The 26,691-nt window shown below is 44.9% G+C and overlaps 1 protein-coding gene across 1 annotated transcript in view; it reads left to right on the top strand.

The window, feature by feature from the left end:
- LOC108801774 (regulator of telomere elongation helicase 1-like) overlaps positions 1-26,691 on the top strand; it is a 53,347-nt gene that overhangs the window by 9,539 nt on the left and 17,117 nt on the right. The window contains exons 9-26 of the mRNA XM_018573684.1: positions 15-112; positions 379-434; positions 2,419-2,493; positions 3,379-3,454; positions 4,517-4,649; positions 6,261-6,374; positions 8,196-8,236; positions 9,605-9,690; positions 10,553-10,630; positions 13,168-13,245; positions 13,332-13,478; positions 14,853-14,968; positions 20,370-20,493; positions 20,968-21,148; positions 22,499-22,623; positions 22,719-22,814; positions 24,418-24,625; positions 26,501-26,623. Of these exons, the coding sequence (XP_018429186.1) occupies positions 15-112; positions 379-434; positions 2,419-2,493; positions 3,379-3,454; positions 4,517-4,649; positions 6,261-6,374; positions 8,196-8,236; positions 9,605-9,690; positions 10,553-10,630; positions 13,168-13,245; positions 13,332-13,478; positions 14,853-14,968; positions 20,370-20,493; positions 20,968-21,148; positions 22,499-22,623; positions 22,719-22,814; positions 24,418-24,625; positions 26,501-26,623 (1,955 nt within the window). The remainder of the gene's footprint in view (positions 1-14; positions 113-378; positions 435-2,418; positions 2,494-3,378; positions 3,455-4,516; positions 4,650-6,260; positions 6,375-8,195; positions 8,237-9,604; positions 9,691-10,552; positions 10,631-13,167; positions 13,246-13,331; positions 13,479-14,852; positions 14,969-20,369; positions 20,494-20,967; positions 21,149-22,498; positions 22,624-22,718; positions 22,815-24,417; positions 24,626-26,500; positions 26,624-26,691) is intronic.

The following is a 26,691-nucleotide window of genomic DNA, read 5'->3' as shown; positions in this document are numbered from 1 at the left end:
TTTTCTGATGGCAGTTACATCTTCGAGCTCTTTGGATCTGTGGGAATCAATTACAACACCAAGGGAGATCTACTGGATCTCTTGGAACAGATCATACAGCACGTTGGCGGAAGTAAGTAGATCCCTGGCAGGCTTATCAAATGGGCCTTACTTTTCTCATTTCACTTATCCACAAAAAGATTTGTGGGCAAACTCCGGCCCTCGAGCTGTGGTGAAACTACAAATGCCAATATGCATCTGCTTCTGGGAGTCATCCCTGTGGCTGTCAGAGTCTTGCAATGACTCATGGGATTTGTAGTTGTAGCACTGCTGGATGGCCGGAGTTTGCCCACCTCTATTGTACAATTTACTACTTCTAAATTCATGTCTTGCCCTCAGGTTCTGGGGTCTTCACCAACACTCTCGGCCTCCAGAAGCTGTCAGATATTCTCCAGGTAAGATTTCCTTTGTACTTTGAAGCTGGAGAATATAAAGTATCTAACCCAAGCATTAGCTTTGGAATGCACATTCTGTATATTCATGTTTAAAAAGCTTAAACATTAAATTAAAATGTGCCACTGCAGGAGGCATCAACACGTATTCATAAAAAAAAACCTAAGCAGGGCAAAGCAATAGGTTTACTGGACTATAGAACATGCCCCCATCTCCTCATTACCATAGCAAGGGAGAGTTGTGACTATCCAGCAGAAAAGAACTGACCGGTCTGACAACACTGCTTGGGATTTCAGTACAGCAGAGGCAATGTGTTGTCAACTCAGACTGGAAGTTAGGAGTTCAGTGGATTTCTGTCAGATGAGAAGTTTTTTGTGTGTAGTTGCATCATTTTTAAAATAAGACCTGGGATCATTTGCATGCATTGCAGATATGTACACGCCATTGCAACGCAATATCATCTAGCTACATCTGTTGGTGGGTGATGTGATTTCCTGGGTTGGTTTTCAGCCAGTTTAATGTGGCTTTTTCCCCCCAAGATAAACCAACATTCTTAGGCCAGACTGAGTCAGGTTAAAGGAGAATTATGAGGCGAGTGATTTTCACTCAGCCTCATAATCTGACCGACCTGTGACAATTAAATTGTCACAGGTCGGCTAAGTAGATCGGGAAGTGAGCGAACACATACCGGCGTTCGCTCACTTCTCGATCCTGTGCCGACAGAGAGCCGTGACAGGGGAGGGACTGGATTCCCCCCTCCCCGCTCCGATCTGCCAGCGCTGCCTGGCGGAACGGACGGGGGAGGGGGCGGGTACAGCTGGATCTGCCTCTAGATAGGCAGAGCCAGCTGTCACTCACGCAGCTGGGTGGATCCAGACATAATTGTGCTAGCTTGTGTCCTCCCGTTACCCTTAGGAGAACTATGGGGAAAAGCCCTAACCCCATAGTTCTCCTTTAACCTTTCAGATCAGGCTTTCATATGGGACCTAACCTCAAATATTGCTTAGTTGGGAAAAGTGACCTGTCTTTTGTATTGCATTTGATGCCTTCCTCTTCTGGAGTTCTCTTTGATCCATGCTGCACTGCAGTTCTGGTATCTGACAGTTGAATAGCAGAGGCTCAGGTTTTAGCATTATCCATGCATCATCTCAGTGTAGAGACCCAGATAGCAAGGATAACTTGCCACAAACTTGTGGTAGGGTTAAATTGTAATTCTTGTTAACTTGCTGCACACATTCCTGGCAGGTTTTAGACTTGCAGCAAATTCTAGTTGATTTTTTTTGAATTTGTAGCAAATCTGCTTGGCAAGTCTACAGCAAGAGTCCTGCCGGTCTTCGCAAGAGCTCTGCAAGTGTTACAGCACTTTTGGAATGCAAGTTGATTTGGAGACTTGCAATGCAGACTTGCTGTAATTGTGCAACAAAATTGTGAAGCCTTGCAAGTCTGCAATAGTTTAGCAAGTCATTTTCAAACTTGCAGCTCAATTGCTTGCTATCTGGGGAGTAGTCGGTGTACCAAGTACAGCCTGTGCCTGGGACTAGTGATGGGCTCGGGCATGTTCGCAAGCGCCTCGTGCCGAGCCCGCCAGGAAGCTGTCAGCGCGCAGAGCCAATCACAGGCACTGTGACATTTTCCCGGTCCGCAGCTGCAGAGATCGGGAAATGTCTCAGTGCCTGTGATTGGCGCTGCGCGCTGACAGCTTCCTGTCGGGCTTGGCACGAGGTGCTTGCAAACACGCCCGAGCCCATCACTACCTGGGACCCAAGGGACTTCACAGAGACACTGGGATTAATTTGAAGGCTAACAGAGGTACTGGAAAGGGACTAGGTGCTTGAACTTCAGTGCTGTTCTTTGAAGTTAGGTTCACTTTAAAAAGATTGGATTGCTTATGTTCCGTAGGTAATATGGAAAACTTGTCATGTAAAAGAAAGAGAGATTGTTAGTTTATTGTTTGTCCTCATACCTGGTCTTGTCTGGTTTCTGCAGATTATATTTAATATTGAGAGCCCTGAAGGTTCTACTTCTGTCATCAATACCAAACAGGTCTCCAGGTACTACAAGGTAAGTGAGTAAGTCCAAAATCATGTCATTACTCTATGAATATAGACAGTGAAGTTGGCTATAACCCTCTGCATAGGTATGTTAGCGTAATTGAATAATAAACTGCCCGAAAGAAACAATCTCCCTTCTTGTGGTACTTGAGGGACTCCAGCAGCCCCTTTTGTTCAGTGAGCAGCCATTTCTCTTGAGTCACCACCTATTGTGTCATGCACCATTGCTGCTTCTCCTATAAGATTTTTAGCTAACTTTAGAAGCAGCATTGTGAGCGAATGTAAATCCTCTGACACTACCTAGGACAAGTGGCATTTGCATGGTCACTGCCATGTCCCTCTACTGAACGAGAGGAGGTAAGGATTGGTCAAGACCAGCAAGCTGGAAAATAAGCATGTCAAGTATTGAAAATACTTGCTGTCACCTGCTATGTGGCCTGATTCTCACCCAGGTCTCTCATCAGACAGGTGGATTGGGGCTAGTTTACTAGAGGCTGATTAGGTCCCCCTTAAAGTTAGGGCAACTCCGTACCCCTAACACGCACTGATATTTGCTTAACCTGCGCTTTCCTGCTGCTCTGTTCCTCTGAGGTCATTTGTTGGAGCTTACACATTATAAAGCTTCTTCTCCCCAGCTCATGTGACAGTGTCTAAGCAAAGTATAGGCAAAGTTCCTCTTTAAATAAATGTGTCGCTCTCCTTTAAAAGAAGGTGTCCCTCTCCTTTTCAATAACACTTCTTTGTTATTGTGGGGTAAGTCCTCACAATTGCTGTGCGAGGACTTACCCCAGCTCTTTTCATCTACTTGGCCCCAACTTTTGCTAGCGTAGAAGATGGCCTTGCATTGCTTATAAACATCATCCAATTCTTGTGTAATTGCCTTTTGCACGAGCAGGTTCACATCCATCCAGACAGCAGCCAGAAGAAGAAGCCACGGGGAGACGTGTGGAGCAATAGCAGAAAGCAAGGAGGTGAGACTGAGGTCATGTTATGTAACTGGACGCAAGCGAACCTAGGGGAGACTGGTATTAAAAATTGCAGAGGAAGCTTGTTGTAATTGATAATATTTCAGCTGACTCTGTAGACTGAAATGTAAATATATATGTTAAGGGTCAGTTAGTCAAACATGTTTCCAATGCTTACAATTTCAGTCTCCTGAGCTTGGGGATATAAATGGCCAAAGCTAATACAAAATGCATAACGTGCAAGTATGCACAGCATATTAGCACATTATGGCAGACAGACCAAGCAAAGTGATCCAGCACTGCAGTGTCCATGCTTCCCTCTATGGCCATGAACTTTCAACGACCAGCGCTTTCGCCTGGTCGTATTCCGTGGTTGGTGTCTTCGGCTTTTTTGATTTGCTGGGCCGGGATGATGTAACTTATACACTTTGTCCCTGCACAGAGTCGTGCCGCCACTGTTCACCGAGCTGCACACGAGAGGACTGTGTATACTCAAAGTAAAAAAAAAAGTGTGACACGCAGGTTGAAGTATTTATTACAGAAGAGACACACAGAGCCTCTTCTGTCATAAAAAAAACCTGCTTGTCAGCGTTTATTTTTCAAAACAGGGTTTACTTCCACTTTAACACCCCTGTCAGTTTTTATTTCCTTTTTGACCTGATTCTGTTCTGCAAACTCAACAGGAAGTCAGAGGAAATGTTCCCAAAATACAGAGAGTTACCCGCTTAGACAGCGGTTCCGAGAACAGTTGTCACCATTGGAAGATTCCCCCTCTATAACTGTTTCCTTTACACCTCTAATAGTTTGGATTTCCCATCACTTTGTGTCTTGATGACACAGAGGGGGAATCTTTCCAGCGGGGGGAGGGGGTTATCCTTCTCTCCCCATGTCTAAAATGAAAGTTTTGACTTTAGATATACTAAAAGCAGAAGTCTAGTTAACAGTTGCACTGGTTTGTATGTTCTGTGTGAGTGTTATTGGGTTTACCACAGTATACAGCTTTTTGCTGAGGTTCTTGACAACTGAGAGTTTCCCTAAATGTATCTTCCTTCCCCGTGTGTGTTGCAGGGAAGGTGCTCAGCTACTGGTGTTTCAGTCCTGGTTACACAATGCACGACCTGGTGAGACAAGGAGTGCGGAGCATCATACTGACCAGTGGGACGCTATGTCCCCTCTCCTCCTTCACTATGGAGATGCAGATGTAAGTTTGTATTTTGCTGGGGAAACACATACAGCATATTGGGGTTGCTTATATGAAAAAGTACCTGTGCTCTTGATAGACCATGGGAGCCCCTAAACCAGGGGTAGGCAAACTCTGGCCCTCTAGCTGTGGTGAAACTACAAATCTCATTAAAGGAAAACTATGAAGTGAGTGAAATTCACTCATCCTCATAGTTTGAGCCGACGTGTGACAATGAAACTGTCACTCGTCGGCTCAATAGATCGGGAAGTGAGCGAACACATACCGTCGCTCGCACACTTCTCGATCTTCTCTCTGAAGAGAGTGGTGACTGTCACAGTCACAGCTCCCTGCTGGGATTCCCTGCTCCAATCCTCCAGTGCTAACTGGAGGAATGGACGGGAGGGGGGCGGGTACAGCTGGCTCTGCCTCTGGATAGGCAGAGCCAGCTGTCAATCACACAGCTGGGTGGATCTCGCCAGTAATGTAGGGATCCGTCACGACTGCTGCGGTCTCTGTAGCTGTAGCTCGCTATATACTGAGCTTTGGTTCACTGGAGGACGCTAGTATATGTCCTCCCGTGACCCATAGGAGAAGTATGGGGGATAAACACTTACCCCATAGTTCTCCTTTAAGCATTGCAAGACTCTGACAGCCACAGGCATGGCTGTCAGAGGCAGATGCATGACAGGATATGTAGTTTAAACACAACTGGAGGGCTGAAGTTTGCCTACCCGTGCCCTAAACCGAGAGGACTCAAATATGCACGTATCAACTTCAAATGAGAAGTCAATGGTTAGCCATGCCTTCCGATCCTGCTTTTTGAATGGGCACCATCACTAAGCATTAGAAATTCAGGGGTGTTCTAGAAAAAAACAGAGTATATGGACAGACACCATTGGCTCTGTCGGCTCTTTACATGGGTCCCAGTACATTTTACAAGGTAGCCTGTCCCCGCAGTCAGAATCTGCGGGGACATGTTGAAATGTATAACTCATGATTAAAGTGGAGTTACATTTTAAAGAATTTAAAACTGTGCTAAAATCTTGACCTACAGTATAATACAGGCATGTGGTGAAATAACATGGATGCTAGTGGCAACGTCTAAATTCACATTCCATCTCTGATGTTTGTAAAAACAAACAAACCGTAAAACGTTATGTTAAATATCTATAAAATGTAAGTAGCTGTTCTCCTTGGAGCCTGCTCAGCTGCAGGCAAGCCAAGCGTCTTCTTCTGGCAAGGGTCGGGGAATGATTCAACATGCATTGACAGGTGTTGGCAGAAATACTCACCGCCATAGGCTGTTCAATTCCCCCCTGACATTACATACCATGGCTCTTCCAAGGAAAGGAAAAAGGCTTCTGGCTTAACAGCACCCCATTACCTATTTATTATCTCTTCATGCTTTGCAAATCATCTGACATTTCAGACAGGGCTTTTGCCAACATTAGCTGAGTGAGGGAAAAGGACCAAGTTAGACAAACGCTGTTTTATTCCAGTTATTATATCTACCTGGCCTCTGTGATTTTTTTTTTGTTTTTTTTTTCCTTGCCCCGAAACCCAATCTTCCTGTTCTTTATAGCTGGTTTATGTATACATCTTTAACTGTATTTGTTTTCCTGTTTTCAGCCCTTTCAAAGTGTCTCTAGAAAACCCCCACGTGATAGAGAAACATCAGATTTGGGTTGGAGTCGTTCCCCAAGGTCCTGATGGAGCTAAGCTGAGCTCTGCGTATGATAGAAGGTTTGTTGCCCTGGACAGAGTGCCGCTATCGTGTCTTGCTGTGTGTGACATCTGTCTAAAAAGAGAATCTGTTAGTAACTAAGGCGCTCTGGTGTACTTGGAGGGGAATTTATCAAAACTGGAGCAGACAGAATCTGGAGCAGTTGCCCATAGTAATCAATCAGCTTCTCTCTTCAGTTTGTTCAGTTAAGCTTTAAAAATGAAAGAGAAAAGCTGATTGGTTGCCGTGCACAGCTGCTCCAGATTCTGTCTGCTCCAGTTTTGATAAATTCCCCTCTTGGTGTCTATGTTTGTTTAAAGGAGAACTATGGGGTCAGTGTTTTCCCCATAGTTCTCCTAAGGGTAACGGGAGGACACAAACTAGCGTCCTCCCGTCACCCAAAGCTCAGTATGCTCGCGGTATACTGAGATGCCGCAGCCAGGACGGATCCCGACAATACTGTCGAGATCCACCCAGCTGCATGATTGACAGCTGGCTCTGCCTATCTAGAGGCAGAGCCAGCTGTACCCGCCCCCTCCCCCGTCCGTTCCGCCAGTCAGCGCTGGAGGAGCGGGGATGGGGGGAATCCCTGCAGGGAGCCGTGAGTGACAGTCACGGCTCTCTGCAGGGATAGATCGAGAAGCGAGCGACGGTATGTGTTGGCTCACTTCCCGATCTATTGAGCCGACCTGTGACAGTTTAATTGTCGCAGGTCGGCTAGAACTATGAGTCTGAGTGATTTTCACTCGCCTCATAGTTCTCCTCTAAAGTGGAACAACACCCTCCTATTCTTTACAGCCAAGGAAGGCGCCATCTTAGCCTCCATTTGGATTGCAGTTGCCATGGTGCTGCACATGTGATCAGCTATGACACCAGCCACTTGAGGGCATGAAAGTTCGGCTGAGAGCTTAAATAAGCACACTGGCAACCATGACAATTATTACCAGGGGAATACCTTTGAAAGTAACTGTTTTGGGAGGCCGTTGAATTGGTGGGTCTAGTTCCCCTTTAAGAATTCTGATTCTGTGCACATGTAGATGATAGAAGATGTAGAAGAGTTTGACACATGCTAATTCAGGAACAGTAGGATCTAATGCAGGGGTGGGCATACTCCGGCCCTCTATCTGTGGTGAAACTACAAATTCCATCTGCCTCTGGGAGTCATGCCTGTGGCTGTCAGTCTTGCAGGGCTTCATGGGATTTGTAGATGCACCACAGCTGGAGGGCCAAAGTTTGCCCACCCCTGGCCTAATATCTTTATATGCAACCCAAGGGATAATAAGCCTGAAAGCCTAATGCAAGCATTGCTGGATCATGCAGCTTCCTTAGGGTACACTTGTAAGAAGAGTATTGTGATGACTACCATTGCAAACCTCTATTGCCAACTAGTTCCCTGGCTGTCAGGCTGATGATCTGCTTCTTAGTCACCTAACTGGAAGAGACAGGGATTTAGAAAACTTCCTGGCACTCCTTTTACATAATGCTTGTTTTGGACATTCAAAAGTTGTAGCCAGGTAGCTAGCATTTTCAATGATTGACTGTCTAATGACAGGTATAGTTTAACCTGCATCAAGTGCACTGGGTGCTGTGTACGGCCATGGTTGGTTTGCTAATGACAGCTTCTCTCTTACAATAAAAAAAAATTTCTCTCTGTTTTTTCTTTTTTGCCATTCTGGGTTTCTAGTGGAGGATTGAGATGAAAGTTTGGTATGAGCAATTCCTTTAGGCCATATAGCAAATGAGACCTATTGTATCTGTTATCCAACACCACAATGGCATGGCTTTGTGGTCATGCCAATGGCTGGATGCCACTCATGTTTTCTGCTTTTCCTCTCTTTCAGATTTTCACCGGATTACTTATCATCCCTGGGAAAGACAATCGGTAATAGTCTGCTGGTTGATGTTGCAAGCCATATATTTCATTGTGTTAAAGTAAAGCTGTCACAGACCGGGGTGATCTAGATCTGAGCAAGTAACGAACACGTGTACGAACACATGTACAAACACCTCATAATGGTCCATGGTTATAGAGATGTTAGCAGCTGCAGTGATATAGATTTCATCCTTTACCGTAAAAATGAAGCTTGTAATGCAGATGCTGTTAATTCTGCTTTCATACACCTAGGGAGTGCTTTTGTGCGACTGGTTTGTTTGCTTTAAAGGAAAGGCTATAGAGCTGCTGCTGATGACCTACTGAAAAGACCAGTTGCCTGGCATCTCAGGCTATAATGCAAACATACCACACGTGTAATCCTGTTTTTGGTTCAGTGATGGTTAGGGATGCACTGATACTAGTATCGGTGCCGATACCGAGTATTTTGGCGAGTATTCGTACTTGCCCAAATGCTCCGATACCTTCCCCGATACCAGAACTTCCGGCTAGTGGAAGATTTTATCTCAGCGGCAGTGCTGAAGGGGAACATAGAGCCAGCTTCCCGTGTGATCTAGAAGCTGGGCAGCGAGTAATGACCTTGCTCCCGGCTTCCTGATCGGCCGGGAAGCCGGCTTCCCGACCAATGCCGGCTTCCCGGGCAATCTGGAAGCCGGGTGGCATGTTATTACCTGCCGCCCGGCTTCCTGATTGCCCGGGAAGCCGACTCCATTCCAGTGTCAGCACCAGTATAAGACAATATATGGTTCTCGTACTCGATAACAAAAAAACGGTGCATCTCCAGTGATGGTCCATGACTCGGAAAGTACCTAAAGCCAGAGGATTGGTATGACAACAAAGGAACTAGCATATTCAAGGCTAGGACAGCCATGGCATTTTTCTCCTATCCGTAAACATCTAAAGCCTAACTCCAGGCTCTGGACTTTCTGTACCCCCACGCAGTATTTTCTGCTATTGTTTTTTTTTAATGTTCACTTTTTCCAGATGTCTTCATGCTGGTCAAATTAGGCAGTCCTCTTCTTTCTTCATAATTTAAATGTTCTTTCTGCTTTACTGCTTTGTGAGTTACTGACATTTGCCTCTGGGTTTACTGGCTGTACTCTTATTTCGGTTCACTGACCGGCAAAGCAAAACTGGAAGGTTAAACAGTGGAATATGACCGATTTCCTTGAAGTTGGTCATAATGCACTAAGGTGTTACATGTCATGTTGTGCATTCTCTCAGTTTACTCGTCTTATCCACAAATCTGGCCCTGTTCCATTTCCTGTATTGAAGTATGTGTGCCTGTCTTTAACTGAAAGCCTGCACGCATCTCCATCTGTCTGCGTGCTTACCAAGTGTCATTGTTTTGTTATACAGGTAATATCGCTCGTGTAGTTCCACATGGGCTCCTGATCTTTTTCCCGTCCTATCCTGTCATGGATAAAAGTCTCGAGTTCTGGAAGGTGAGGACATGGCCCACTCCTCTTATTGCATGTGTTACGCAGCACGTTCCAACACAGTTCGTATCATTCCCTGCTGCAATTGAGCTTACTAGGGATGCACCGATACCACTTCAGATACCAGTGCCGATACTTGGCATTTTCACAAGAACTACCAGGGTTGCAGCGGTTGCAGCTTGGGACACTTTCCTGAAATCATTAGTCTGTATTGTTTTAGAAAAACACATGACAATAAACAAAAATGTATCAGTCCTTGTATCTTTGAGTACATGGACAAGTATCAGTACTTGTACTTGAAAAAATGGTATCGGTAAAACAGAGATGTACAAATCCCAGGAGCTCCGTATGGTCCTTTCGAAAATGACAGCGGCCTCCTAACTTTTTAATTTTTCTCTAGTCTAGTCTTGGAACACGAAAAATATCTGTACTTGTACCGAGTACAGTACTTTGTACCTGAACATTCCTAGAGCTTGCAATTCTACATTGAACTACATTCTACATTGAACACAAGTCCATGGGCGTAGGTAGGAAAGTCCATGGGCGTAGGTAGGAAAGTCCATGGGCTTAGGTAGGAAAGTCCATGGGCGTAGGTAGGAAAGTCCATGGACGTAGGTAGGAAAGTCCATGGACGTAGGTAGGAAAGTCAATGGGCGTAGGTAGGAAAGTCCATGGGCGTAGGTAGGACAGTCCACGGACGTAGGTAGGAGCCAATACATTTCTATGTGCGGATTGTAGTAGGAAATCTGTAGCCACGGGAAAAAGATACAAACTCTGGTCCTGATTTTCATAGAGCAATCCTTACCTCTGCAATACCATGCACCCATACATCATCATGTTTAGTAACGTTTCCTCCGTTCATGTGCAGGAAAATGGACTTTCCTCCCGAATTGATGACGTTAAGCCAATTTTTGTGGAGACCAGAGGCAAAGGATCATTCAATGAGGTGAGAGAACTAAACATTTGATTTTGGCAACCTGCTCGGCTTTTGTGTTTACATCATTTATTTCAAGTGAACCTGTAAGGAAAGAAAAAAAAAAAGGGCCATGATTTTTTAAGGTGTTAAGGGTGGTGGTGGCGGGGTTAAAGCAAACCTAAATTGGCAAAGCACACCCTGCCCCCACCTTTAACGGCATATTATTACCTTTATTTTGCTCTTTTGCCGCTCTGTTTGGCATTGGGAGCCGAAGAACATGCCCAATACTGTTGGGTATGGAGAAACTTGTGACTAAGGACTCATTCATACAAGAAAAAGTGCACGGCCGTATCGGGCAGCTCCCGGGAAGGACAGGTGTTGTGTGTGATTAGTACGCAGCCCCTGTCCTTCTCTATGGGAGTACGCCGCCCTACGCTCACCCCAAGTGCAGGTCCGTGCAGGTGTCCCGGCTCGGACGCAGACAGGCTCCATCCTGTCAGCATACGAGTACGGGAACCCGCACAGACGTGCAGGTTGGGTGAGCGTAGGGCGGCGTACGACCGCGTATTCTCATAGAGAAGGTCAGGGCCTGCGTACTAATCACACGCAGCACCTGTTCTTCCCGGGAGCTGACCGATACGGCCGTGCACAGAGCTGTACATGCCGACCTTTTCTCGTGTGAATGAGGCCTAAGTCATTTTACAGCACTGGGCCAATCGGGACTATCACAAGGGAGTCCATACCCCTGTATGCCTTCGGTGTCTGTAGCTCACACAATGCTTTCCTTTCACTCCTGGCTGCAGGAAGGAGCACTAGCGGAGCAAAGGGTAGGTAGGTATTTGCATCCGCGAAGGTCTGCACTGAAGTCAACCTGCTTCCTCCCCCTGCATGGGAAAGCAGACTAACTTTCAGCTCCGGTACTGCTATCCTTCTCCTGACTTCGCAACCTACTGAGTCACTTACCTTACAGCTAGTAAAGTTTGTGTAATCTCCAATCCTCTCCTGTATGTTCATTTCAGATCAGTGAATAACTAGATAGAAGAACCAAAAATCCGGATAACCTCCAACCCCCACAACCTGCTAACAGCGGATAGCTGACTTAATTTTGTGGTCATCGGTTTTCTAAACAGGGAATTTTTGCTTCTGGAATGCCATGTCTGGAATTAAGATGCCCATTTTAGTATTTTCTCTTCTACACAGTCTCTGTTTGTCTGTCTCGCTGTTAATTCCCTCATTCCGACAACCAAAGTCACGTCATTATCTGCTAACCAGCACACACATTGCACCTGGATGTCATGCAGGGGAGTAGTTGAGGAAGTGGGCAGTTCGGGAGGAGTGAGGTAGAACAAAGGTATGTAGAAGCAATATCCTGGCATAGGGACTTTAGGCCTGACTCAGCTGAGAGTCATGTCCGCTGCTAAATTTGTCATTTTTGGTAAATAATACAGCTTAATAGAAAAGTGCACAACCTGCATCTACAAAGTCCTTTATAAAATATATTACACAGTTGGAAAGTCCTTTTTTTTTCTTTTTTGGTTCAATACACTTTTATTACATTTTGCAAAAGAAAAATACCAGTATACAAACGTTTATTGAGGCAAACTGGAAAGTCCTTTTTATCCTGCTGAATAGCTGTTTTACCTGCCCTATGATTTGTATTTTGTCCGGTCAGTCCTAAAATTTACACAGCTCTGCCATATAGCACGACCCTAATTTTTCTCTGCTGTAGTTACAGAACACTTACAGGTCTTGTAGCTGGACAGGGTCTGTCGGGGGAGCAGAACTAATCTTTCACTCCAGCACTTTGTCTTTATCAGGAAGTAGTCTGTAGGAGCCCAGATGCAGAGGACTTGCCAATACAATTGGTACCTCCACACGAGCAGACCCGGGTAATGCACGGTCTCTCATGTGGTGGTGACCAGCACAGGAGCGGTCCGGTTCGTCGTAGCCAATTCGAAATCCAAAGTCGTAGTCCGCGAGGGTAGCAGGGGTCAGGGGCCGGCAGCAAGGTTCGTGGTCTGAAAGTTGCAAGGTTCGGTACACAAGAAACACACTATGATAACTGATAAGCTCAGGCACTACGAGGCAAACTCTGCAATAACCAAGCACAGAATGACATGTGAGGCTAGCATTTATACCTGCTGACGTCTGGGTGCTGTCGTTTCCAGGGGCGGGGTAGTTCCTTAATTGCTGTGTACTGTACCTTTTAAGAAGATACACAGTGCGCGCATGCGCACTACCCGGTGGCTCCACGCGGCAGAGACATCACAGAGCGGCGGGGAGAGCAGGAGCCCCTGAGCTCGGGGCTGCGGGTAAGAGTCCGTCCGACCCTCGGTCGTCTGAAGGTGATTGTTACAGTCTTTAACTTACAGGTCTGCTCCCCATCCTGTGACTGGACATTAAAAGGAGTAGCAGCACATGAATGAGCTCATCTCTGTCTCATTCTTCTCTCTCCTCCTATCAGCATGCCCCTTGTGAGGCTTCTTGCTCTCTATGCCGGTGGTGACCACCGTAAGATTTTGGAGATATTTTCTGTCTTGTCACATGCAGCCTTTATTGTCTTTCAGGTTATGGAAGCGTATTATGACAAGATACAGGCTCCCAACAGCACCGGTGCCAGCTTCCTGGCAGTGTGTCGGGGAAAGGTTAGTGTAACCCGCTCCTTATCAACCTGATTTAGTATAAACAGCGTGCTTTAGCGTGCTTTACTAAACGCCCTGTCCATTTCCAGGCTAGCGAGGGCTTGGATTTTGCAGATTGCAATGGTCGTGGTGTGATAATCACAGGGCTGCCTTTTCCACCAAGGATGGACCCTCGGGTGGTCCTGAAGATGCAGTTCCTGGATGAGATGAGGAGAACGGAGGGACCTACTGGGAAGGTGCTTTTCATTTTCAAACTTCAGATAGATTTCAGTATGAGATCATCAAAAAATGTACCTGCTTATTTGACTGTAATCTCTTGTCTATGGGTAATTTTAAGAGACCCTGTCATCTTGGCCATTAAGGGTAATGTTCAGCACAGTTCACAACACACAGACAGTTGAATGCATTGGAAGAGAGATGCATCTTTCTCCCTCTGCTAGCTCATATGGCCTTGTATATGCTGTGTTTTCATATAAGAAAGCCCAGCATGCACTGCAAAAACGTGCAATAGAACCTTGGTGTATGTTTATAAAATAAAAAACTGTACAAATGATTAAAAAAATTATCTTATTAATCTGCACACTTTCAAAAATTTTCACAAAAAAAACTGACCACAAACTATTACGGTTTCCTTTTGGGTCCAATTGCAACCAACATGTTTTCATTCGTTTTGAAAAGGTTGGTTACTCCCATGGTGTACTGGCTTGTGGGCCTCATAGCAGTCTCATGGTGTGCTAGGCCCAATAGCAATTGCATGGTCGTGGTGACTTCTGGGCCTAATAGCAGTCACATGGCGTGCTGTCTTCTAGGCCGCATAGCAGTTGCATTGGTGCACTGGTCTCGGGGTCCCAGAGTACTCCCATAGTGTACTGGCTTCTGGATCTCACAGCAGTTGCAAGGTGTGCTGCCTTTTTGCCCCCATAGCACTCTCATGGTATGCTTACCTCTGGGCTTCATAGTAGTTGCATGGTGTGCTGGCTTTTAGGAGTAAAGGTAGGTGTTAATACCTTGATGGATCTTTACTGCATTCTTTGACCCCATTGGGGAAGTTTCCTCTCACTTCCTGTTCCAGGAGGATATCTCTCTAGTAGGATCAAAGATTGCAACCATATTTTCTTTCCCTCAGTGAAATGGTTTGGTTTAAACTGTCCTTGTATTGCTGTCCCACTGCCAACCTCTCTTCCCAATTTAAGAATAAAGGCTTGATAGAAATCTTTACTGTATCCAAGTCTATAAAGAAAAAAGTTTTGTCTGTAGTTGAGCTATAAAACTATCTTTTCTCTTGTAAATGAAAGAGACGCTGTCGTCTTGCTCATTTAAGGACAATTCGAAAGTGTTTTTTGCAAAGGGTTCCCCATCCAAACCCCCTGATACTCACCTTGCTAGCATTCCCCCCGCTGCTCCTTCCTCTATTGCAACTGGCACTTAAAAAAACTGTGTTGTTCGGTTTTGTATGCTAAGGCGAACGGTGAAGCCACTCCCTTGGCTGCCTTTGCACTGACATTGTCACTTTACACTGAACAGTCAAGAGGACAGTGCTACTGTGTACAAACTATATTGTATTTTTTTTTAACATTGAGATAAGTTGTTGTTTTTTTCTTTCTCTGCAGTACTTGTCCGGGCAGGACTGGTATCGGCAGCAGGCTTCACGAGCTGTAAACCAGGCCATTGGCAGAGTCATCCGACATCGGCATGACTACGGAGCCATCTTTTTGTGTGATCACAGGTAAGGATACTTAGCGCACCCATTCTCTTTTACAGGTGAAACTCGAATAATTAGAATATCGTGCAAAGTTAATTTATTTCACTAATGCAACTTAAAAGGTGAAACTAATATATGAGAGAGACTCATTACATGCAAAGCAAGATAGTTCAAGCCGTGATTTGTCATAATTGTGATGATTATGGCTTACAGCTCATGTAAACCCCAAGAACCCCAAATCCACAACCTCAAAAAAGTAGATTGTTACATTCAATCAATAAAACAAGGATTGTACATAGAACAATATCGGACCTCTGAAAAGTACAAGCATGCATATGTACTCAGTACTTGGTTTGGGCCCCTTTTGCAGCACTTACTGCAATTACTTTTGCACGATATTCTAATTATTCGAGTTTCACCTGTATATGTCCGGTTAAAGCTGCAAAAATTCCCCTAATGTTAGTGTAAGGATTTCCCTTAAATGATGTTTCTTAATCCGATCATCTTCTTTCATGTAGTTTTCAGCTGTCCCTCCAGCGCTGCTGCGGTACTCCCATCCAGCGCTGACTCCTCTGTCCTCCTCTAAGGTCCCACGGAGTCTGTGCGGGTGCACACTGCTCCATAGACTTACCTTGTGTCTGTCCTCGTCTCACGGCCGAACAATGAACTGCGCATGCGCCCGCCCCAAGATGCTTTGCGGCCGCCCGAGAAATGTTCAGTTGTTCGGACGGGAGCGCGCGGCGAAGACACAGGTAAGTTTAAACCTTTATTTCAAAAGGTTTGTTTTAAAAAAAAGTTTTTGCATATATCTACTGCTCAACGTCGTAGTTCAAGCCAATGTGTGACAATGAAACTTGACTCAAAAGATCGGGAAGTGATCAAACGCATACCGTCCCTCGCTCACTTCTCGATCATCTCCCTGCAGAGAACAGTGACTGTCAGTCATGGCTCCCTGCAGGGATCCCTCCCCTTTTTAGATCCTCCAGCGCTGACTGGCGGAATGGATTGGGGCGAGGGCGTGTACAGCTGGCACTGCCTTTAGATAGGCAGAGCCAGCTGTCAATCACGCTGTTGGGTGGATCCAGACAGTAATGTCGGGATCCGTCCCGGCTGCGGCGGCCTCAGTATAACGCGAGCTGTAGCTCGCAATATACTGAGCTTTGGGTGACGGGAGGACGCTAGTTTATGTTCTCCCATGACCCGTAAGAGAACTATGGGGGAAAACACTGACCCCATACTTCTCCTTTAAGTCAGGGGAGACTATTTAAATAACTGTCCTTAGAAAAAAAAATCACCTTGTAACTATTTTTAACAATGTTTACATTAACAGGTCAGATCACCAGGTATTTAATTTGACTATTTCCTCAAAGTTGTTTGTGAAACAATGCATTTCTATTTGCCCTGCCAGTCTGATGACCTTCATTTGCATTCTGGGAATGTTGGTGCAGTGCAGGAAACTGGCAATAGGAAGTGAAGGGGAATTGATACAGAACGATAACAAGTTCACAGCTGACACCTTTTATTGACTAAATGACTAGTGTTACGCAAGAGACCTTGAGAAATATCTCAGACATCTATGTAAACTATTGAGGAACTTTCCAACTCTGAGTTTCTGTAAGATAGAAGTACTAACCCTGGGGGAGCCATTTCCTACATACACCCTCCTGTAATGCTGGTTGAACACATTGGGTGTTAGGTCAGATTGAGTTTAAATGAGCTTTATTGGCAGGGCTTTCTCGCGTTCTCTTGCGGTTTCGCTCTCTCTCGCCCTTCCCATCTAGATTTAATTATAGGCTTTATTGCAGTGTTCATTTTGACACCAAATCTCATTTTCGTCTTAGTCTGTTGACGAAAATCACTTTTTATTTTTAGTCTCATTTTAGTCAACAGATTAATTTTTATCCTAGCCTAGTTTAGTTTAATGAAATTCAAGTCGATTGTAGTCAACAAAAATTGAATTTATTTTTAGTGTAATGCATTATTTAAGCATTTTTTCTAACATTTCCAAACTCATTTCATTATATAGCCCTGGAATTATTTTTCATTTTATTTAACTTTTATTGTTTACATTTTTTTTTTTACTTCATTGTTATCACATGGGGGGGGGGTCTCACAAGCTGCTGATGTCAGCACAGCAGGCAGTGGCTTGGAGCAATAGACAGCCATTGGATTTTTGTAATTGCAATAGCCAACAGCAGGCTGGCTATTGCACCCGCCCTCTACCTGCTGTCAATCAGCGGAAGAGGGAACTGGAGGAGAAAGTTCTCCATCAGGTCCTCCTCTGCTGATTGACAGTGGATGGGTGCAATAGCCAGCCTGCAATTGGCTATTGCATTTAAAAATGTCCAATAGCAGACAGGGTATGGCAGCGTAGGCACAGTGGGCGGGGCAGAGGAGGAACGGGGCGGTGAAGTGTAAAAACAGGGCGGCAGCAGAGGCATGGATTTCGTTTTAATCCTGTTAACTAGAGCTGCAGCTAACGATTATTTTCAAAATCGATTAGTTAGCCGATTATTAAGTTCGATTAATCGGATAAACAATAAAATACATTTTAAAAAATGGCTCCAGTGATGGGACTACTAGTTTGTATTGAGATTGTAGTCCATCACAGGAGCAAGCTTGGAGCGGTGGAAGTAAAAAAGAAAAAAAATAGCGTGGTGTGCAATATAGTGAAATGGAATGGCGCGCAGCGTGTGTGGAGCCGTGAACAGGGCCAACTGATCGGAAGCCGATTAATCGATTATTGAAAAAGTTGACAACTTTTTCAATAATCGATTATAATCGATTATGTCGATTAGTTGTTGCAGCCCTACTGTTAACGAAAATTGGGTACCAAATGAAAATCGTTTTCGTCCCATTAACCACTTATGGGCCGCAATACGTCTATAGACAGCGGCCCATTAAAGTGGTTAACGCCGTTCTTGTTACCACTTTTAACAGCCAGCGATGGCTGTTAACGTACAGGCGATCCGGCGTCTGTAAAGCCGCCAGATCGTTTGTACCGTGCGACGGCCCCCCACTGTACCGCGTTGTCTTCCCCAGGCACCCCAGTCCTCGTGCGGCGCCCGGGAATGGCTCGGCGGGTCTCCCGCATTGATCGGAGAGACATTCAGCAGTTTCCAACCTGTACACAGTCTCCAGCTCTTAGAGCCAGGAGATGAAGCTGGGGAAGCAAATCTCTGCTTCCAAATACTGTACATTTAAACATTGAATGCATGCATATAAATTTGTGTTTTTAAATTATAAATGGGAGCCTCAGTTACCTAAAATTGTGTATATGACGAGGGTAAACGTTTTCACTTTAATATCGTTTTGTAACCTCACAATATAAACTTAAACATGACCAGTAACAGCAGTCGTTCTTCAGATTCATTGGTTTCATTTTTTACACTGGCTGCTCCTTTTGTGGGTTTTTTCCCCCCACCATTCTTACTCATAAACTAGAGTTTTACATCTCCCCTGAGGATACTGGCTGACTAACTGACCAATATTTTATCTTAGGAAATTATCGCATTTGTTTTAATAGTATCATGCTTAGCTCGAAGACATGAATCAGAACAAGGTAGGCATGTCAGTGATGACATGAAATCTCAGTTCTTAGGGACCACATTTCACACGTTGCTATTTGTTAAAGGGCTCATAAAGCTGAACTCTGGAATACACAAATACTGTCCTCATACAAGAGTCATGTGTATTCTTCTTTGAAACTTGGTGTAATTTGTGTATTTCTTTCAGAACTGTGCAGTAATCCAGTGTGAGACTTGGAGCTTCCTGTAATAACGAATGAAGGTGACTGGTCTTGTCTCCACCCCTCCTGTAATAGTGACCGGTCACTGCTGTTCTCTCTCCTTGCGCAGGGTGACTGGTCTTGTCTCCACCCCCTCCTGTAATAAAGACCGGTCACTGCTGCTCTCTCCTTGTGCAGGGTGATTGGTCTTGTCTTTGCGACCTCCTGTAATAAAGACCGGTCACTGTTGCTCTCTCTCCTTGTGCAGGGTGACTGGTCTTGTCTTTGCGACCTCCTGTAATAAAGACCGGTCACTGCTGCTCTCTCTCCGTGTGCAGGGTGACTGGTCTTGTCTCCACTCCCTCCTGTAATAAAGACTGGTCACTGCTGCTCTCTGTCCTTGAACAAAGACAGGTCAATACTGCTCTCTCTCTCCTTGAACAAAGATCTGTTACTGCTGCTAATCTTTTTATTAAAATACTCAAGCAACGTTTATATAAAAAAGTAACAAAACATAACCATAATATTAACTGAACAGAGATCAAAACATAAAAAATATTCAGTACACCACAAAGTTATATACCTATACACAGACAGGCAAAGCTTCATTGCTGCATAAACAGCCTCACGCCTAAAGATCCACCAACTATTTACATGAAGCAGCAGAGAAGGCCTAAGAGGCCCAACCCGTCACCTATGCACGCAGCCATTTTTCAAAAATCTTAAAGAACAAAATCTAGGGTGATAAGAGACAGACAGCCACACACCCGGAGAGAGACTCCTGCAAGTCAGGGAGGCCTGATACCCCTCCACGCCTTCAACCAAGCCCCCTGCCTCCACTTGTCTGTCTCAAGCACCCGAATCTTCCCCACCGCATGCAGAATGTCACTCACCACCACCTGGACAGGAAGGATTTCACTGCTGCTCTCCCTCCTTGTGCAGGATGATTGGTCTTGTGTCCGCCCCCTCCTGTAATAAAGACAGCTCACTGCTGCTCTCTCTCCTTGCGCAGGGTAACTGGACTTGTATCCACCCCCTCCTGTAATAAAGACTTGTTACTGCTGCTCTCTCTACTACTGCAGAGTGACTGGTCTTCTTTCTGCCCCTTCCTGTAGTTTTTTGCTGGCAGCCTGTAGTGATTGGGGCCTGATGGGCTTCTTGTACAGCTCTGCTCAGGCTATGTGCAACACAATGATGATGTCCACACTACTTTTACATGATTTACAACTTGCAAAGGCATTTGGTGAACACAAAAGTGGGTTTACAGTCTCCTTTGTGGCTTTTGAGTAATATATTTAATTGAGAGTTTTTGTGCCATGAGTTCAGATTTATCCACCCCTTTCCTATTGCGCGGTCACTAATCACATTTTAATCAATTCTCAATTGAGAGCTCTGCAGCTGGATGATATGTGGCCAAGGGATGAGATTTGTTTTTAGGATGATACACTAAATTGTTGGGTCTTCCTAAACCTTTCCTTAAATGGTGTTCATGTGACTCCATGTCTGTTCTCCAGTGCTGGTGGCTGAAGAAAGCCTCTGCAGGTATGTACATTTTTGACAATCTATTGCCTGTAGATTTGTGATAGGACTGCAAAGGAGTGCAAAGTTAGTATTTGTGCCAAACATAAGTAGTATTTGTGCTGACATAACTGAAGTAGGCTGTGTGATTTATTTATATTTATTTCTTCTTTTGCCCAGGTTCACGCATAGCAATGCTCACTCACAACTTCCCTCCTGGGTCCGTCCATACGTACGCGTTTATGACAATTTTGGTCATATCATCCGTGATGTGTCCCAGTTCTTCCGTGTGGCACAGAAAATCGTGAGTGAAAGGAGCAATATGTATAGGCTTGAGAACAGAACGAGCATACGATCGCCTTGGTTGCATTAAGCTGGCTTCACGCCTAGGCGTATCGAATATGCGTGTTTGTTGCGCGTTCCGTGACGCGCGTTTTTACCGACAAACGCGCATTTCCGAGGGCTACTTGGCTGTATCCCAATGGAAACGCGCAACAAAAACGCCCCAAAGGAGCTCCTGTACTTCTTTGGGCTTAGGACGTTTTGTAGCGCCTTCATACGGCCTGTAATACGCCCAGGTGTGAACCATACCCATAGGAAATAATGAGATTTCGGTGTTTGAGCGTTTTTTCAGAGCGTTCAAACGCACTACAAAACGCCCAGGTGTGAACCGGGCCTTAGTTTGCATTTATCATGGTTTTAAAAAGAGAAATTAAATGAAGCCACTTGTGCAAAGTTCCTCCTGAAGGGACAACTCACTTTTGTGTCTCCTGTGCAGATGCCGCCTCCTGCACTCCATAAAGTTAAGAAAGATGGAGGTCCTGCTGTGTGTTCCCTGGACTCCTCTTCCCCCTCTCAATCCTCTCGTGCATCATCCAGCCTCCGCGATGCCTTTAAAAAAGCAAAGATGCTGGACTCGCATGTGCCAAGCTTAAAGCGGAAGAGAGATTGCGGTAAGGGTCAAGTGATCTATTGGAACTCTGAAAGTTGTGTACAAAGAGGACAAAGGTAATATTACCTGTGGGCTCCCTACAGCTATTCCGTTCCCTGTTATTGACTTACCATGCCTCAATTCTCCTCCCTGTGGAGGCAGACATCTTGGTAGAGGTAGAGGTTTGCATCCTCACGTTAGCGTTTCCCCCTAATGATTGGTGATCTGATGACTGGGGTAAAATCAAGAGAGGTGGACGAAGCACAGATCCATAGAATGAATAAAGCAAAAGCAGGGAGATCCTTACACTGCAGTCACAGGTAGTAGTAGTTTAGATCAGTGGTTTCCAACCTGTGTAACCTCAGGACCCACGTTTGTCCTTGGTCATTAAGTCACGACCCATGTCGCACTGCAATGGAACGCACGGCATTAGGGTACCGCACATACCAGTGCAGGTGTACGAACTGTGGGCGGGAGGTGCGTTTGAGGAGCCATTTAAATGAATGGCAATGCAACACACCTCCCACACCAGAATGCACGGTAGGTGTAATTAAGTGGTACAGTGCAGTAATCATATGGTACTATGTGATTAAAGCACTGTACTAGTGTGAATGGGCCCCCAAAAACACTGACATACATACACAACCACAGACACATTCTCCCACACACTCCAAAACATTTTTGTAATTTTTCTTTAAGGTCCACCCAGTCAGAGAGAACTGAAGTGGATGCTCAGCCTGGAGTCCAGTGTGCGATGCTGTGCTATGATGGAGCTACATCCATATGTGCATTGCTTGTACATCTCCCATGCGCGCCCTGTAGAGGTGCAGGGAGCCAGAATGTGATGTCACTCTGGTCCAGGCACCTCTATAGGACACGTGAAGGAGCTGTAAGCAATACACGTGTGGATGGAGCTCCCTTGCGGCCACAGCCCCATCCCATCTCAAGCTGACACTCTGCAACATGCAGCATATTTTTAAAGGCTGCTTGGCGTGAAAACAGACTGTGCTGCGCTAGGGGGAGGCAGAGGAGCCTCTCCTCTAGAAAAGTGGAAGGCATGCAGTGACGCACTGAACACGGGGTCACGACCCACTTTTGGGTCACGACCCACCAGTTGACAACCAAGGGTTTAGATAGTCTCACACTGCAAATGAGAGGCTCATGGCACAGGAATACCTAGACGCAGCAAGTACACTTCTGTTTCTCATGAAGATTTCCAGACACAGGGTACATTTTTCATGGTAACACTGCCCCGTTAACATTCTAGATGTTCCTTATAATATAGGAAATCTTCAGCTGTTCAGATCCACATGAATAGTTTTGCCTCATGTATACATTGTTTATGGTTTGTATTTTTATGTCTTAGGGGGCAGCCAAGAGTCTGACTTTTGTGATGAATACGAACAGAGTTTAGGGGTCACCACCCACCGCCCGGCTAGCCTCCTGGACGCTCTGGATCACAGTGAAAAGAGGAATCAGGAGGACCTGAGCTCGGATGAGAAGGTGACAATGATGAGTTTGATTCATTTTAGACTCAATTTTGAATCCCTTTATAGGAGGCATTAGTAATCCTTTTTTTTTTCTTCTCTCTCTTACAGACTACACGTCTTTCCACATTGTCTCTTCAGCACGATAAGAGGCTGGATGATGAAAGAAGGGGAGGAAAGAAAAAGATTAAGATCGTTAACAACAAAGTATGTCAGAATTTTTTTAAAGTTGTGTAGCAACCTTCTCAATAGAACATTTTGTTTCTTGTTGAAATTAAATTTTTTAGAAATGGTTCACTTTAGGTTATGCTTAACGTGTACATGTGACCTCATTAAACCTTAAACTGGCTTTTGGAGTGTTCATCAGGAGCAAGAGTCGCCTAAGACTCCTCCGTGTATTTCTAGGAACCTCCAAAACCAGAATCTTCTGTCATTCAAATTGTAGACACATCTTTCATAGGTTGCGGTCTAATCTTCTTCTCTGTTCCTCCCAATTTCTCATGAAATGTTCTGTGTGTTCTCACCGGCCAAAAGGAAGGCACCGGAGGGAGGCTCTTGTCACACGTCTTCTCTTTTCCTTCTAATTTCTCATGAAACGTGCTGTGTGTTCTCACCGGCCAAAAGGAAGGCACCGGAGGGAGGCTCTTGTCACACCTCTTCTCTTTTCCTTCTAATTTCTCATGAAACGTGCTGGGTGTTCTCACAGGCCAAAAGGACGGCACCGGAGGGAGGCTCTTGTCACACCTCTTCTCTGTTCCTTCTAATTTCTCATGAAATGTGCTCGGTGTTCTCACTGGCCAAACGGAAGGCACCGGAGGGAGGCTCTTGTCACACCTCTTCTCTGTTCCTTCTAATTTCTCATGAAACGTGCTGTGTGTTCTCACCGGCCAAAAGGAAGGCACCGGAGGGAGGCTCTTGTCACCCCTCTTCTCTTTTCCTTCTAATTTCTCATGAAACGTGCTGGGTGTTCTCACAGGCCAAAAGGAAGGCACCGGAGGGAGGCTCTTGTCACACCTCTTCTCTTTTCCTTCTAATTTCTCATGAAACGTGCTGGGTGTTCTCACAGGCCAAAAGGACGGCACCGGAGGGAGGCTCTTGTCACACCTCTTCTCTGTTCCTTCTAATTTCTCATGAAATGTGCTCGGTGTTCTCACTGGCCAAACGGAAGGCACCGGAGGGAGGCTCTTGTCACACCTCTTCTCTGTTCCTTCTAATTTCTCATGAAACGTGCTGGGTGTTCTCACAGGCCAAAAGGACGGCACCGGAGGGAGGCTCTTGTCACACCTCTTCTCTGTTCCTTCTAATTTCTCATGAAAGGTGCTGGGTGTTGTCACCGGCCAAAAGGAAGGCACCGGAAGGAGGCCTGATGAGACTGTGCAAGCGCTTGTCACACTTTTCAATGTATCCAAAGTGTGTTGGGTTCAGGGGCTCTTCAGTTATGCAAACTTGCTTATTAAAGATCTGTAGTTGCTTCCTTGTTTAGCTTCACTTACTTGAGAGTCCAAGGTTAGGAGTCACATGAAATCGGAGAGTGGCTGCCCTGTCAACTGTTTGATCTCAAACATTGTCTCCCAGCATCTGAGAGTACATAACAGTATCAAATGTCAGAGACCTGTATTTGTTCACATTTTTCATGGCCGTGTGTCTCTGTGTGACACTGCTGTACACTTTAAGCACTCTGTATACAGCGGTGTGACCACAAAAAAACAAATCGTTTGCTGTTTGGGGATCCTGGGTCTTATTGTTTATAGGCAGCTTGATTGGCATAGCTTTCCTATTTCCTTTCTCCTATATTATGCTTCTTTCACAGACTGCAGATGACAATTCTCCTTCCAGCAAGAAGAAGGGCGCCGCAGATATGTTTTTGTTTTCCGTCAAGCAGTGTCTTAGTGAGGAGAGCTACGCCATTTTTACAGCAGCCCTTAAAGACTATAAGGCGACCGATGATCTGCAGGCGCTCATTCCAAAGCTTTGTGCTCTCTTTTGTCAGGACCCAGGAAAGAATGTTCTGATGAGAGGCAAGTAGCCGTCATGGTTGTTCTGTGCCGATCATCACAGCGTGAGCCAAGCCTAATTATTATTTTTCTAGTTACAAAACTGCGTGAGGGGAATTTATCAAAACTGGAGCAGACAAAATCTGGAGCAGCCATGCACGGCAACCAATCAGCTTCTCTCTTCAGTTTGTTCAGTTAAGATTTGAAAATGAAAGCGAGAAGCTGATTGGCTGCCATGCACAGCTGCTCCAGATTTTGTCTGCTCCAGTTTTGATGAATTCCCATTTGTGTTTTTTCACCCATAACCTGGGCTGGAAGAATCCCAGGAGCCAGTTTTGCCTACTTTTTCTGATGCTTTTTTGTTTTAAAAAAAAAAAGATAGGTGAACTAGCCCTTTAATTGTGGCTAAATGCATGTGGAGTTGCATACAAAAGGGCATCCAGATTGTGTATTACTAGGGCCAGGTTTTAACCAAGCTGCAAGCACACACAGGAAGGGTGGTTAGGGGGGGTTTCTCTTCATTTTAATAAAAAAGTATTAAGCAGGTAGAAAAATTAAACATCGCAGTCTGATAGTCTTCATAGCATGGCCTAAAAGAAAGAAATCTCTGACAGATTTAATATATGAATCGTAATGTTGTGAGAAGTTATCTTGTCTATATGCAAAAGCTCAGCGATATGAGGATGCAAAATTTACTTTTATCCACATTTACCATACAAAGGACAAAGTACACTGTATTGCTAGAAGTTTGTGCACACCTGACCGTTACACCTACAGGTGAAACTCAAATAATTAGAATATCGTACAAAGTTCATTTATTTTACTAATGCAACTTAAAAGGTGAAACTAATATATGAGAGAGACTCATTACATGCAAAGCAAGATAGTTCAAGCCGTGATTTGTCATCATTGTGATGATTATGGCTTACAGCTCATGAAAACCCCAAGAACCCCAAATCCACAACCTCAAAAAAGTAGATTATTACATGCAATCAATAAAACAAAGATTGTACATAGAACAATATCGGACCTCTGAAAAGTACAAGCATGCATATGTACTCAGTACTTGGTTTGGGCCCCTTTTGCAGCACTTACTGCAATTACTTTTGCACCATATTCTAATTATTCGAGTTTCACCTGTATATGAGCTTGTCTTGTTGGGCATCTTATTTAAAGCTATGGGCATTATTGTGGAGCTGCATCCCCCCCCCCACCCCCTCTTCCTCCATGAGCTATAACAGACTCCACTATTTTGGGATGCCTTTTTACAAGATTTTGGAGTGTGCCTATGGGAATGTGTGCCCATTTAGCCAAAAAAGCATTTATCAGTTACTGATTTTGGATGAGAAAACCAAGCTCACAATCTGCATTTCAGTTCATGCCAAAGGTGTTCAGTTGAGTTGAATTCAGGGTTCTGTGTAGGCTACTCTAGTTTCTCCACACCAAACTAATCAAGCCACGTCTTAACGAAGCTGGCTTTGTGCAGACGGGCTTGTCTTAATTAAGGATGGGCTCGGGCGTGTTTAGGAAAAGTCGATCGCATACGATTATCGTACGATAATCGTAAGGTGTATGGGCACCTTTAGTCTTAATGAAGCTGGCTTTGTGCACAGGTGCTCATCTTAATGAAGCTGGCTTTGTGCACAGGGGCACTGTCAAGCTGGAACCGAAAAGGGCCTTCACCAAACAGTTGACACAAGGTTGGAAGCTCACAATTCTCTAATATGTCTTTCTATGCTGTAGCATGAACTGTACCCTTCACTGGAAACACCAGAACTTAATCAATGGAAGGTGTGACCACATGCTGGCTATATAGTGGTTGTGATGGTCAGGTGCACACCAAACTTTTGCCTTCTAGTATATGTTCTAAAACGATAAGCCTCTGTTTTTCGTTTACAGGATTTTACCATTTTATCCGACCTCATCACAAGAAAGAATTTCATTTGGCTTGTGAAAAATTTACCGGAAAAGGGTGCGGATACAAACCGGAGCACAATATACCACGGCAAGAGAGAGAGAAGGGTGAGCAATTCAACGTCAGGACATTCCTTATTAGCTAGCGAAACCTCAATCAAGTCTTATTTGTTTAC

Source organism: Nanorana parkeri, unplaced genomic scaffold, assembly GCF_000935625.1.
Source record: "Nanorana parkeri isolate BGI_ZX_2015 unplaced genomic scaffold, ASM93562v1 scaffold2486, whole genome shotgun sequence".
Classification (NCBI taxonomy): Eukaryota; Metazoa; Chordata; class Amphibia; order Anura; family Dicroglossidae; genus Nanorana; species Nanorana parkeri.
This window is presented reverse-complemented; position numbering and strand designations above follow the sequence as displayed.